The sequence below is a fragment of the Pagrus pagrus genome (genome assembly GCF_965226575.1).
Source record: "Pagrus pagrus genome assembly, chromosome: 15".
Taxonomy (NCBI): Eukaryota; Metazoa; Chordata; class Actinopteri; order Spariformes; family Sparidae; genus Pagrus; species Pagrus pagrus.
Genome location: NC_140199.1, coordinates 8,606,439 through 8,621,812, shown reverse-complemented (window position 1 = coordinate 8,621,812; position 15,374 = coordinate 8,606,439). Strand labels below are relative to the sequence as shown.

The following is a 15,374-nucleotide window of genomic DNA, read 5'->3' as shown; positions in this document are numbered from 1 at the left end:
TAGGCATACCTTTATCATTTCAGATCGTGCGTGTTATCGGTGTCATATTAAACTAGGCTAGAGGACTGTGTTACAGCGGGTTTATCCCTTTACATCAGGTTTTTCCCTGTATGCCATCTTCTTTTCCCGTTATATTAAAATAGATAGAACGTGACATGACAATGCCTATCACTTTATTTTTCATATACACTTAAGTATGTGTCAGATAATTATAGCACAAGGTATCTTCCGTTATAAACCGGAGGATAAACTTGTGATAAACATGGGATTTTGTGATATGCAAATAATACTGACTTCAGTTGACAGGACTTCATAATCCCCTGCTATCACATTAAAATGGCACTCCACCAATTTTCCATCTGAAGTCCAGTTTCCTCCTGACGCCAAGTGCTGCTACACCTTGTTCAATAATGTTTTCTGTGGAGGAGTTGTTCCCAAATGTTTGGAAAAATAAAATACCTCAACTTGAACTTTTCCAAGCATTGGACTCATTATGGACAGTTTGAAAACAAAAGATCAAAATCCAGAACCAGAGATATCATCATTTTTAATCCACAAATTCTTCCTTTTCAAAACCTGGCACCCACAATGCAACTGAACCACTGAGTGACATCACTGGAGTTATTTTATCAGACCACATGCAGCTTCCTCTGGAGACACATACACTACTTTTTTCACACATGCTGTCGTACTCCCACAGACCTGTAAACACACTTCAAATGATAAATTCACTCAAGAACGAAAATTCAGTCAATATCTCCTCAACTCCACGCTGATGGAAGTCAAAACTGGCTCCGTAGAGCTCGTCAGGCGTAATCCAAGCCTTTACATTTTTTTAAGGCCAAATCTTCACTGTAGCTGCTAAGATAAAAGTGTTGGAGCTCGACCGTATATCAATGGTATAAATAACATTGTTTTGAATCAATTTGGGATCTTGGATTATGCTGGACGAGCTGTACGGAGCCATTTGTGGGTGAACTTTTCTTTTTATGTGTCACCCTATATTGAAATATAACCAGAGTGAATGAGTGTATTAACCTAAATACTGAAACATTGCTTAAAGTATCAAAAAGTAGAAACTGCTGCATAGATAGATAGATTTCATTTTTGGGTGAACTTTTCCTTTAATGTGCTTTCCTTTAATGAAATATGACATAAATGTCTGGAATATTCCTTTAAGCGAGTTATTTAGATACATGCAGTGTCATTTCCAGAATGTGATGATGAGTGAATCCTATAAAATCTTCATCCCATTCCAGTTTTATATATTTTTGTTATAAAAAAACCAAAACCATGTTGTGTAGAAAGGATGGTGTGTGAGTTTAACCTTCACTGCCTCTCTGGATGTGTGTGTGTGTGTGTGTGTGTGCGCGCGCGCGCTTTACGACAGTGTTGTTAATGTATTTAGATGGCGCGTAGGGCGGTGGCCAGTGAATGAATGATCAAAGCCTTTTTAAAGCGTTGTGGGCGGTGCATGTGCTGTATTTACCCCGGGCCGCCCCGCCCTGAACGGGAGATAGAAAAGTGTCTGTGGGCCGGTGGAGGGATGAAACAAGTGGAAGGAGATGTAGCAGACAGGCGCACATTAATTAATAATCCCAACACACGCACTACACCCCGTCGGCTCCTCTCCTTCCTCTTCTCCCTGTGTAGCAGCAGCAGCAGCAGCATCCTCATCCTCCTTTTTGCATAACAAGGACGAGCGATCAGTTGCGGTGCTGCAGCGAAGCTTCATGGCCGCGACACTCACGATGAGCGGCGGCCAGGAGGATCCCTTCTACCCGCTGCAGAAGGCGACCGTGCCCGCTGGATTCCCCCTGGAGGAGTCGGCGTTGTTCGGCTTGGACTGCAAGATGACGGACAAGGCTGGAGCGAGCGACTACACTCAGGTTAGGAAAAAAAAAAAAGACTTTACGCACACTACACTGATGTGTTTTATTGAATGGGCGTGGCGGATCGGTGGCTAGATCCAGGTTTGGTGTTTTTCCCCGTGGCCTCCGAAATTTTTTCGATCGGCGCCTCGCTGCGGGATGTTGATCGGTACTTTTTGTTTGCGGCAATAAGCGAGCAGGCTCGGGACCAGCTGGACGCGAGAGCCCGAGCTGCTCCGCCTGCATTCACCGCATGTTTTCTATCTGTGCCAGCCAGTTGGTCACCAGTTGTCGGCGTCCCCCCTTATACCATCATACCACGCTGACGACAACTGACTCCAGCTACTGGACAGAAAGGTCCCGGCAACTCTGTCCCCTCAGTGAGCAGGAAACTTGTGCAGCAGAGATGAGAGTTCTGTGTGTCTGTGTGTCTGTGTGTGTGTGTATAACAGCTGGTCGGATCAGGAGCCTAGAAATAGCAGCCCATCCCCAGACTACTGCTGCTGCTGCTGCTGCTGCAGCGGACAGGGAAGCATGGGTGTTTCCCCATTCCCTTTCATGTTGCTGTTTCATCCTCTGCTGCAGGGCTCCTCTAACTTTTACACCACTTAGATCCTTCAGATTCACAGCAATCAGAGCCCAGAGCAGAATGTAAACGAGGGTTAGTTTGATGCAAAGTTGTTCACCTGCTACGCCAGTTTGATCGCTCGTCATCCGCCTCCTGTCTGTTAATATCTGGTGTTTTTTCTCTCTCAGTATGAGAGATAGTGAGCGTGGTTGTTTATCTGCAGCAGAACACGGCCCTGATACCTCAACTGTTGGCCCCTGCAGCTGATGGGTGTTTGAGTTCAGCCTTGCAGGCAGAGAGGGAATTTTGCAAGCGCCTATTGATGACTACTTGATAAATGTTTTCGCGGTGACTGTCCCATCAAACCTTTGTCCTCTTAAAATAACACCTCGGAATAGTTTCGTGGTTCGCTGGTGAGAAGCACTTGCTGAAGTCCAAAGTTTTCTTTATGATTCTGTTTCTAAACTCGACTCTTTTTTCTGTGTGTTTTCTCTTGTTTGCAAACAGGCAAAGTGTGAGATGGACAGGTATCTCTCCCCACTTCCCCTTCCACATCCTGCAGATAGCCAGCAGAAGTCACAGAGAGACAGCGCGTCTGTTATGGATAGCTTCTTCACCGACGATCACAGCGGGGCTCCCTACACCCTCAACATGAATCTTTACCTCCCCGACGCCGCCTACCTGAGGATGGGCTTGTGTCAGCAGGCGCGGCCCCCTCAGCAGCAGCAGAACCACACAGGTCTTACCCAAATCAAAACAGAATCTGCCTCCCCGTGTTTCTCCCCCAACCTGCAGCTGCACTGCCCCAACACTACTCCCACCAGTAGCTGTGGCACATCTGGTCACGGCCCCGGCAGCGTTGCCATGGAAAGCTCAGCCATAAACATGACGCTAACAGGGTTACCAGACTTCACCAGTGTTTTCAACCAGTCGGGAGGCGGCCGCGGTGGCGAATCAGTGCCGGAGGTGTTTGTCAAACAGGAAATGTCATCGCAGTTCGAGCAGCACGCCCTCCACCACCATGACAACGGCGGCTCGCTGTTTCAGCTACTAAACTCCGGCTTGGACCATCACCATGGCAATGGTATGGGGGCTCAGCATCAGCATCAGCAGCAGCATCATCATCATCATCATCAGCAACAGCAGCAGATACAACACACTTCCACTTCCACTATCCACGCGCCTTTCCATGATTTGCCGGTGGCTTCTTCTGCGTCTCAACAAGAGCAGACGGCCAAGCCTGTCTACTGTGGCCTGGGTGGAGGAGCGTACACACATCCTCACGCTCAGGCGCACCCTCATTTCCTCCAGCAGCAGGTGCCCTACCTGCCGCCCTCTCCGCCCAGCTCGGAGCCAGGCAGCCCCGACAGACAGAAGGAGCTGCTCCACACCATGTCCCCTCCTCCTTCATACGCAGCCACCATCGCCTCCAAGTTGGCAGGCGGCACCCCTGGACTCGGTCCCGGCCCAGGACCAGGTAGTCTGGCCCTGCCGCTCACGACGGGTCCCACGCCGGTCCCAGGCCAGGCCTCAGGCCTTCCCCAAGCCCCTGCAGCGACCCCAGCCCCAACCCCAGCTCAGACCACCGTGCCTGCCCGCTACAACCGGAGGAACAACCCAGACTTGGAGAAAAGACGGATCCACCACTGTGATTACCCAGGTTAGATCGATAACGCCGGTCTGCTGATGCATTGTGTGTGCCTGCTGGTTCTTGTCACTGTTGTTTGTTTGTTTATTTTAACTCTGTGCTGCGGTGAGGTGAATATCTGACCATTCAAGGTCAGCTCTAAGAAAACACAACTGCTTTATTTTAGGACACTGGTTCAGTTTTTTTTTTTTACAAATTATATGTTGTGTTTTGAATTACTTTCCCAGGCTGATGAGTCACAATATGTACTGCAGTCACAGCAGAGCACACGCTGCACTGGAATTAAAATATTTTGGCAGCGCAGATCATCAGTCACTACCTTTCAATTAACTGTCTGATTCAAAAACTGCTTTGCATTTATTGCCTGGCCCCAAACGGCTGTGCACTCTCATCCGTCAGCTCTCACACATTGTTGTGGCTTTAAAGTCATCGCTGGTATGACAGTGGAATAAACCTGTTTGTGTGTGTGTGTGTGTGTGAGTGTGTGTGTGTGTTAATTAGATAGATGTTATACTTAAATCCTTTGACCTTTTCCTCAAACATATTTACATACAGTCACAGTTCAACTTGCTTGAGATTTTTTGGGGCACACAAACACACACACATGCGCACACACACTGGAGCTGTACGATGTGCAGCTACTTGTAGGACGTGTAATGTCAACTAGCCTATGGCAGCGTGTAAAATAGGCTTAAACGGAGGCTCCTGCAGCGTGTTCGCACACGTCTAAGTTCTTTAAAGTCAGACGAAGCAGATTCAACATATCCACACGAGAGACGCATCCACACACTCTACCCGAGTGTATATTAGTCACGCTGCTGCAGCTGCTCACTGTCTGTGCGAGACATGAAATTCTATCATTTCCTTATTTAAATCTGATGAATATCTTTGTAAATCATTCAACACCCTAACGACCTTTTGACATTGTAATCTACATGCTTTGTCTAACGTCGTTCAAAAGGTTTTATAAGCCTGAACTTAAAATATCTCGACTTTGAAGGCAAAGTAACAGGTGCAGTAAACAGATGTTTACCACAGAGCAGCATTCAGTGCGATTAGTGGCGTGTGGTTGACTGAATTTCTTAGTAAATACACCAAATTTAGACCGTTTTAGCAGAAAGATGTGGCTACTTTTTTAACACAGTAAAAAAAAGTAAAAACAAACATTTACTCTCTCTCACTCCAAACGGCTTCTGCTCTTCATTAGTTCACATTTCTCGCATACCACAGCTCGGTTTATTGGGTGAATACATAACTGACACTTGAACTATTTGGATTAAGCCTTCTGTCTCTGTTTATCTCGTCAGGCTGCAAGAAGGTCTACACCAAGTCGTCCCATCTGAAAGCTCACCTCAGGACTCACACGGGTAAGACATTCCTCCGAATTAATGCAGCTTTTTTAAACTGGACTCGTCGAAAAAGCGGCTCTGCCCGCCGCGACTCGTATTTCGGTATCTGCCCTGGCACCATGTTGCTAGGCAGAGTGTTGTGTTCCTGGCATGTGTGTGTAAATGTATCCTACCCCATTCCCATCCTCTGCCCAATATACTATTCCATCAAAACAGGTGGAAGTGACACACTTCTGCCAGGGGATGACTCTCAGACTATGTGGTGGGCGCTAGACGCACGGTGCCATCAGCTCCTGTTCAGACATGGATGTTTTGTGCTTTTCTGAGACTCGTTAGGCTTGTTTGCATCTATAAATACATACAAGATCTGCCTGTGCAAATATAAAAATATCTACGATCATCCTTGTACGCTTCACGGTCCGTTTTCCCTTTTCTCCCCTTTCTTCTCTTATCACATTAAGTTTGGAACTGTTAGTTTTGCACGAGCAAAGTCAACAAACAAGCGCTAAGGTGATGGGCCACACCTCACTCCAGCTAACAAAACAAAGCTTCTGTTGATATCTACACATTCCTCACTCATCTGGACTCACACACACACACAAACAAAACTCACTCATCGCACTTTCGCGATCCAAAATCTGTTCTGCTTATGAATCTGAACTACATGTTCAGGACATCGCTGTGGGTGTGCGTGCCTCGCATTTCAGTTATCGAGAACATGACACGACAATTAGATCTGGCGTCATTCTCGCTGCAGGCTGATTGTGGTTATTGCAGTTATTACAGACCACAAGATGAGAGCACGACACGTTCAGAGGGATGTAGCAGCCACTTCCATATCCTCTCTGCTTTTGTCAGTCACGAGTTGTTATTTTCTCCCCTTTTTTTCTCCTTTCTATCGCTTTCATTCATCTTAACGTCCTCTCGCCTGCTTTGTGCCGTCCTCCCACCTTCACCCGTCCACCCCTACCCCCCCTCTCATTTCTATCTTTGTCTGTTACTCATTCTACTTCTCTTATTCAGCTGCTTGAATGCACACGTACACACTCACACACACACACACACGTCCACACACACCTGTCAGTAATCTGTATGAGATGATTCCTAATGCGTTTGGGTCCCCGTGGGAGTTCCCACTCTAATCTCCATCAACATCCATTACCCTGATTGTTTGTGTGTGTGTGTGTGTGTGTGTGTGTGTGTGTGTGTGTGTGTGTGTGTGTGTGTGTGTGTGTGTGTGTGCGCATGGATGCATGTGTATGTGTGTATTGTGCAAACTGAACACTCCTCCCAGTTCACTCTTTTTGTTTTTCTTTTTTTTTTTTATGTCTTGGTGTCTTTGTCTCTCCTCATTGTGTTCAGTTTCAGGTGTGTGTTTGTAAGTTCAGTGACACTTTGGTCGACCGTGGCTGTTTGTTTTAGCGACGCAGCAGAGCTCGCTGTGCTTGTTTTAAAGGGTTGGTTCACACGAACGACAAAAAAACATCATATTTTCTTGCTTAACCTCAAGTAGTATCCAGCATGTCGATAGCTCTTATTTTGTCCAGATTTCTGCCTCCACCCTAATTGAATGGATGTGAATAATTATGTTTATGGTGCGCAGAGCTTTGGAGAAATGACATTTCAACTGTTTAGCTGTTATTTTCAGGAAACCATCATCTCATTAGTCCGAACAAGCCACAGAACACGCTGTTAACAATATTCACTATCTCTTCCGTTGAAGTAGTTCCAGTCGAAACTGTTCACAGCCAGGTCTGTGGGCTATCCAGAGCGATGTGGACATCGTCTTTGGAAAGGACACGCTGATTTTGCAAGAGGATTACAAATAGTCTACATATTTTATATGTTACCACTCTGATCATTATAAATATGTTAATAGATGTTAAAAACAAGGCTGAGAAGAAGAAGAATAGACTTTCAACCAGTCAGCACAGTTTCCATTAGATTCCATTATAATTTGCTCTCACAGCTCTGTGGTTAACACTTCAGGCACTCTCTAATCAATTACATGCAGAGGCAAAAAAACTTACATAGGAGGTTTCTCCAAGTAGGCCAAAGAAAAAGAGACAAACCAAAGACAGAAAATGAGTTGGGCAAGAATGGAGCTCTTCAAAACTGGCCATATTTCTGAAGCATCCATTGTTTCCAGACAGAATTGAACACATAGACACACATAATTGTGATTCTTGTAGGGCTGCAACCAACAAATATTTTCATCATCAATTAATTGGCTGCTTGTTTTCTAGACTAATCTTTTTTTTTTACACAAAAAAATACAAAAATAGCGCAAAAAAATCATAGTCATAGATGACAAAGACAAGCACTATGTAGTTTTGGAGAAGAAATTCAAACTCAGAATTTTAATATTTACAATATTAATGAGGTTATAAAACAAACTCATATATTTATTTTTCCACAACTGAATAAACAAGCTGTTCTCAGAGGAAGGTCCCCAGAACACTGTCTGAAGCTAGAAAGGTGGCAGGGTCCGCCAAAAATAACCAAAGTAATTTAGTATGAAATCGTGTTGTCCTTTAAGGTCAGTTTGTTTATTCAGTCATGAAAATGAAGAGAGTTTGCATTGGTTTGGATTGCAGGTAGGGTAAGCCACCATCCCAAAGCGTCGGTATGTGACGAGTTGGGAACGAGACTCAATTATCTTGAGGCAGAAAAAGTCGGAGGCGGATATCTCACATAACTGCGTGGATGGAAGCCACAGGTGTGGTGAACACATAGCAACTGTAACTTTGTGGAGACAAATGGTTGATTGTTGAGTCTAATCATCAGTTTTCAGGATGCATACCTGAGACAACAACAATCTTTCCCTAGAAGTTGCATCTTGTTGCCTCAATGCCAACTTTGGGCCAGTTGGCAGGGCAGGTGGCTGGGTAGCGTGGTTAAGACGCCGGCCTGTGGCTGACAGAGACTGGTCACACTAGTTTTTTGCAACGTGCCGAGGCTGCAGCTGAAAGATTATTGGAATGGCAGAGCAACTGCGAAACATCCATCAAAGAAAAATGCACAGAGGCAAAAGCAGACAGTCACCCGTGGGAAACTTGTGCAGTGTTGGTGTCCAAGTGCTTGCTGAATGCCTGTGACAGCGTTATGACTGTGTACGTTGTCAGACAACTAGCGTTTTCTGCGAAGCCTGTTTTCCCAGTTCCTCCACCCAACTGTGTGAATCATGCGTGAATTAGAATCTGCTTGACGATAATGAGTTTCATCAGCACTATGAATACTCATAATCACACTGACACATAGAGTGCTGGAAATCATGTGATCGAGCGAGAAACTCGGCCCACTTTTTCACCCAGACCTTCTCTTTTCTCCTCTTTTCCGCAGGTGAGAAGCCGTACAGGTGCACGTGGGACAGCTGCGACTGGCGCTTCGCCCGTTCGGATGAGCTGACGCGTCACTACCGGAAGCACACGGGCGCCAAACCCTTCCAGTGCGCCGTCTGCTCGCGCTCCTTCTCCCGATCCGACCACCTGGCCCTGCACATGAAGAGACACCAGAACTAGCAGCGTTTGCACACGCGCTACAAAAAAAACACCCAAGCACTGTCTTGACACACATAAAGCACTTACTCTGTCTCCCACAACTACATTGCTACAAGCTGCCTGACGCAGAGCGACTGTCACTGACGCCACAGCTCCTCCCGGCGCTGCCGTCGTGTGCTAGAAAACGGTACGATGGCCTAACAAATGTGTTGCTCTTAACCCAGAGTGGGACACTTCGGAGGTTGTATAGTAGAAAAACAAGGGCCAGATGAAGCTGTTGGTCCCTTGACCTCCAGATATACTTGGTATAGATATCTGTGGACGAATACAAAGGAGAAAAATGATAGCAAAAAGAAAACGGTAGCTGCAGAACTGACTGGAAAGAAAGCACTTACCAATCAAAACTTGTACATCTTTTGTTCTAACATAGAACTGGATCATGTTTTTGTTTGCAAAACTAGTCAAGCCAAATCTTTGTTTACTCCTCGGTTTGTTAGTTTGTTTGTTTTATATAACTGGAATATCCAGATTTAATTTTTATACCAAATCCTTCGGTTTGCACTAGAATTGGTAATCTAAGTCTGAGCCTTCTCTCGGGGGCCCGTGCATCTCATTCACCACTGGAACGATCATTATCACCGCTGGACTGAATCTCCGCGAACGCCACACAAATCATCGCTGTTCAGATATTAAAAATTGAAGGCATTTATACTCTGGAGAGAGGGAAGATAGTGCGAGGGGGTGGGGGAGAGAAAAAACGAGGGAGGGGTGGAGATGGAGAGATAGAAAGATTTTTGATTTTAGAACGAGAGAGAGGAGAGGAGATCAGAGGATGACTGAGAAGCAGAGCGAGGTGGATGGTTGCTAAAGAGCAGCAATTAGGCGATGAATTATTCATGTTGTCTTTTGACGGATTTCCAACCAGAGAAATGGAACAGAACCTTCAGATGTATCCTAGAAATCACTCAGTTGTGTTTGATGCACAAGCTTGAAATAATACAGTTACTGTCCGTCTGTCTCATCCAGCGTTTTTACTTCTTTCGAACGATTTTAACCAAAGCATCATCGTCACCATCGTCGCCGACACCTTATTAAGTGCCTCCTTCTCTGTTTTTACGTGTGTTCGTTCAGTGGTAGCAGAGCTGTGATCAATGTGGACAGTCCTTTTAAACACACATGGTGCTGTTTTTTTGTTTTTTTTTATTTCTTAATCTATTGAAGCTCCGGAAAGAGTGGAATTTCTTTTTAAAAGACAAGGTTACCCATCATCCATTGTGATTTAACAGGTCGGCTCAGGCCACTTCACGGACATCCTGACGTAATTAAAGAGACAGTCAGTCGTTTCTCACTCTGACTCCGTACACAACTAACATGCAGCCCGGCTATATCGGCCAATCAAACACAGATGCATGTTTTGTTAAAGGAGAAGTTCACATTTTTTTCCCAAGTGTTTCTTCAAACAGTCCTCATGAACCCGTGTGTGTGTTGCAAGAGTTAATGGTTGTTTCTTCCCTCTCCATACTGGCCATAAAGAGATCCCCGCTCAGAACATTTTTAGTGCAAATGATAAGAGACAGAATCAACAATGTAATAAAAATTAATGCATTGTGAAGTTCGGCTGAAGATAATGTGGCGTATTTCAAAATGAGTCTTATCAGTGCCTCTTTGTGCTCCGGCAGCAGACAGTGTTTCCTTGTTGAGCTGCGGCGAGGAATGACACCGAGAGGGAATTTTGTACAAAAAAAGACACTAAGTTTGGAAGATTTTATGATTAGATTTGAGTAACTATTGAGCTTCAAGCATTTCTTTTGTCTCCCATCTCTTCCACTGAAATCAATTTAGTCTGAGATCTCGTCTCAGTCAGTATGAAGAGGAACAGACAGCCAAAAACTCTCTTAATCTACACATTAGGACTGTTTTCAAGGTGCAATATGTAAGAATAGGCCACCTGTCGAATTCACACTGAAAACAAACAGAAAGCAGATGGCTGCTAACTGTAGTTGCCATTAGCTAGTTAGCTCAGTTAGCTGTACAGTTAGCAGTCCAAGCTGAGAGCTAGGGGCACAACCGTTAGCTGGTTAGCATGCTAACTTCAGTAGATATCCCTGCAACGAAATACATAAACGTCATAATGTCAAACTGATATTTCTTCACCTTTTCTTCCTTCATTTTTGAATGTTTCCAACTAAAATCTTACATATTGCTCCTTTAGGATAGACTTGAGCAAAAATGTGAACCTGTCCTCTAATACACACTTGAATGTCCATGTTGATGGTGTGATGTAGCCTGCGCCTCTAACTGTATTTGTTCATTCACTGCAGGTAGCATAAAGATAATATAGCACTGTAATGTATCATGGTAAATCTGACTATTTATTTGATTGTGTAGAAGTGGGGGTTGTATCAGATCAACCGTCTTTCTCCCCAGCAAAAATGCCTTAATGTAAATATATGCACTGTAAATAACTTGATTTTTTTTGTTTATTTTTCCCTTTTTTTTGTTATTGTTTTGTAAAACGAGAGGGCAGAAAGAGGAAAGCGCCCCACATCCAAAAAATATTTGAGCCTTTGTTTATTTCTTTCATTTTGTTTCCTTGTCAAAGATATTTTGATGCCATTGTTTTATATATTGTCCTTCCAACGACTTATTTTGTAGATTTGTTTCCTTCCTAGGTAAATGTTCCAAAGACAAAAGTTGTTTTTTCTTCAACTGAGTGAAGCCGATCCTAATAAAGTCAACTGACACTTTTACAGATGTGCTCTTGTGCTGAGATTATTGGTGAGATTTTTCTCCTTTCTCCTTTTCTACCTTCTTAATGTTCCCGGGCTTAGGTGTTGCTGCGATCAAAGCGTCCGCTTCATTTTGTTTTTGTCCATGAGGTTCATATTAAAGCAAATTTTTTTTTGAAGAGAGGGCCACGCTGTGCGGAGAGAGTGTGATGTCTGCGAGACATTAGAGCGAGCCTCGTCAAGGCCCGCGTGAAGCAAACAAGGCATAACCACACTTAATCTTTTAAAATCTAAACATGGGTCCTGTGAAAGTGCTGATCCTGCGGGTTTTTCCGCGGCGATCCGACATACTTGAAAGTTGAGTTGCAGCGAGAGGAGATAAGAAGGGAAGATGTGGCGGAGAGGCCTGCGAGTAACCTGCAGCACCCTCGCTGATCAACAAACACTCGTCCTTTGATGTCCCAGCGAGAGACAATGGACAAGAAAATAAATCTGACCACCGCTCGGGGACCTGAGGGGAATCCCACTGCATTGAAATGGACCTACAAACACACGCACACACACACACACACGCGCGCACACACCATATGTTCTTGATTTAAGTCATAAATGTGACCCGGGGTCTCTGTTGTAATCTACCTCAGATGTCAGAAGAGAGGGAGGTGGAGGGGAGAGAGTGAAAGAAGTGAAATGCAGAACAATCTAAACAAAAGAATCTCTTGGGGGACCCAATCAACCACTTCCGTCCTCCTACATCTCCTCTCGCTCTCCTCCTCCGCTCTTCTTATTTGATTTCATTTTTTCTTTCTGTCTCTTTGTCTTTCCATGCACCGTATCCCCCCTGTCCTCCCCGGTGGAAAAGTATTGTATGAAAGTCCAGGGGCGCTGCTCCGCGGGTCAGAGTGGACACTGTTCTCATAACCTGCTCCGTCCGCTCCTCATCTTTTCCCCTTCTTCAATCATCCACCTCGTCTCCCTCTAGTCCCCCTCTCTGCTCCGTCCATTCCTCCACCTAAAACTCAAGAGGAGAACTTTTCATTTCCTTCTGTCTCTCTCTTATCTTCAGACCTCTCGCGCCAAGAAAATGTGGACGTGCAGGTGTATGTCTGAGTGTGTAAATATTAAGAAAGTTAGGATGAATGTTTCACACACACACACTGTGGTGATGAGTGAGTGGGAGCTACCGGTTCATGTTTTGGATCAACTAAATTAATGTCACACATCTGGAAGAAGGCTCCTGCCTGCTCCACCCTCTGCTGTGCTGCGTTGGTGTGATTCCCAGTTTCCTTTTGTGTGTCCATGAGTGTGTGTGTGTGTGTGTGTGTGTCTATGTAGGTATAATGTTTCCAGTGCTCCTCTCTTGGAACAGACCACCCACTCGGTAGACCAATAGAAGGACCGCGGGGAGCCCGGATAGACGCAGACGCACTTACACACAACTCCCTCCAAAGTCAACCCTTCCCAATCTTCTCAGAATAGAACATGTTGTTATCAGAGATTCGTAGAGATACCAGAACAGCTGACATGCTATCACCAAGTTAAAGATAATATCAGAAATCGAGGAGGGTTTGATGCCGAGACGCTACGTTCGGTTGTAAAAATGTTGCCTCAGGTGAACCGCGCGGTAGTTAGAAAACATTCGAGGTTTGAAATCAAATATCAGCGGCTGTTGATCTGGACTGGAGCGGCTCTCTGCGGGGGACTGTACCTTCAACTCCTCTACAGAGAGCTGCTGCAGGGGAGCCGCTGTGAGGACAAACACGAGCCCCGGAGGGTAGAGAAAATACAAAAGTTGCATTTGAAGTTCTCATGGTTGTTTGGTAGCTGCTCACAGCAGCAGTTGCCTACCCGTCATGCCCTTCACGCTGGAGGTGCACCCCGAGCACCATCTGAAACATATTTTGGGCGGCTCCGGCTCAGCGTTTAGATTGGTTCGTCCAATAGTATGACGGTATAATATCGTTATCATGATAGGAGACCAGATATCGTCATATCGTGATAGTCTTTTCCTGGTTTTTACAGTAAAGTGTTGTCATTTTCTGTACTTACCTGACTGTTCTGCTCAATACTGATGATTATTTATCAAAAATCTTGTTGTGTAATGTTTTATTCAAGTTCCAATAGTCATCCCTATAATATTGTTGCAAAATCAAAACTGAGGTATTAGGTAAAATACCTGATACTTGTTTTTATTTTTACTTCATGCAGCAAAGGCTACAGGGTGAATCTGAACCCAGAGCCTCAGTAACCTTTACCAGGTGAGCTATTCATCAGCTTTATTACATATCATATTTTAGTCATCCAACCTTCATCAGGTGGGCTAATAGTCTAAGGTTGGATGACCAAACATTAATCTGTAATAAAGCTGATAAGTAGCTCACCTGGTAAAGTGCACGCCTCATTCTCCCTGTAGCTTTTGCTGCATGAAGTAAGAGTTGGTTGTCATGAAAACAAAAAATAAATAAATTAAACAGCATAAACAGCGATTCATATTATCATTTTTCTTTTTTTCATGAATGTATTTTTTTTTCCCAGACATCTGGCAGACCAGAGCCAACTTTGGCCCACAGGCTCCACTTTAGCCAGGCCTGAGCTATACAGTATGTAGTGTACGTAAAATATACAGCAATAAAGATGATTAAATATGAATCTTTTCTCAGATTAACACGACAAACTGCTCCAAGCCATAATAAAATTATTAATTATTATGGGTCTGGTAGAAAGAGGGATTACAAAAGACCCATTCTTAACCCAACATCATCATGTGTGGGTGACAGCTGATAATCAACACAGAATCAGTGCTGCTTCACTGATCATACAGTACATCAGAGGGGTCAGCAGGCAGCACTTAGGCTGAAATACACTTGCCGATGTAGGGTTTTGTTTTTTTTCACAGCTGTACTGATTTCATTATCTCACATTTTGAAACGACATACTTGGAAAAAAAGTCCAGCCAAACATCCTGAGGTAGTTTCAGCTGCTTGTTGCTCTTAAGGGTGAAGTCCTGTTTTAGTCACAGTCACAAGTTGTTTTTAGTAATTTAGTTTAGATTCTTTGCGACCGCCTCACCGTGTGTTACATCATAACATCATATCAGCTGTCAGGGAGTTTTAACATCTCTCTGCATGACTAATAAGAGAAAGATGATGACCATAAACCAGCGTAATGGTCTCAGATCAACACAGTTCCTGATAAAGCTCTAATCACAGAGACATTCTGATAATAACTGAGCTCTGTCGTCCTCCTCTCGCAGGGATCTTTTACGACAGCCTTGAGCCACCCTCAGCTACAGTCCACTCACCCCCCTTTGCATGTAAAATGAGTTCAAAGGACAAACCCATTAGGCTCCCCTCCATATCAGGCAAATATCTTTGCACCTGCTAAACACTCAGGGTGACACCCTCAGAGGATACAACAAAACCCTTTTGCTTTCACACTTGAAGCCTTTTTGTGACTTCTTATCGTGATTTGTGAAAAGAGAAAAGGGTCTCCGGGTCATATATATATATATATATTTATATATCGCCCACATACATACGCTTAATCACAGCTGTTTGCTCACAGTTAACTCCTCGGCTTTCGGACTGGGCTGAACGCCTCCCTGACCAAACAGCTAACAGTTTCCTCCTGTCGTCTCACATGTTTTATGGTTTGATAGATTAGAGGTGATGGAGCACATGTGGTTGCCGTTCGGTTAGTCATACGGTCT

The 15,374-nt window shown here is 44.5% G+C and overlaps 1 protein-coding gene across 1 annotated transcript; it reads left to right on the top strand.

The window, feature by feature from the left end:
- The first annotated feature begins 1,133 nt into the window (after positions 1-1,133).
- Positions 1,134-11,690, top strand: klf5a (Kruppel like factor 5a). Its single transcript, XM_084374816.1, has 4 exons — positions 1,134-1,889; positions 2,947-4,099; positions 5,395-5,454; positions 8,779-11,690. Exons 1-4 carry the CDS (start codon positions 1,734-1,736, stop codon positions 8,955-8,957), a joined length of 1,548 nt encoding a protein of 515 aa, XP_084230942.1. The 5' UTR covers positions 1,134-1,733; the 3' UTR covers positions 8,958-11,690.
- The last annotated feature ends 3,684 nt before the right edge of the window (positions 11,691-15,374 follow it).

What these genes read in the sequence shown, in the direction of transcription:
- klf5a (XM_084374816.1), top strand. Translation starts at nt 1,734, where the DNA reads ATGGCCGCGACACTCACGATGAGCGGCGGCCAGGAGGATCCCTTCTAC. An exon ending in CCACCACTGTGATTACCCAG is followed by an intron (nt 4,100 to 5,394) that starts GTTAGATCGATA and finishes TTATCTCGTCAG; the next exon opens with GCTGCAAGAAGGTCTACACC. An exon ending in TCACCTCAGGACTCACACGG is followed by an intron (nt 5,455 to 8,778) that starts GTAAGACATTCC and finishes TCTTTTCCGCAG; the next exon opens with GTGAGAAGCCGTACAGGTGC.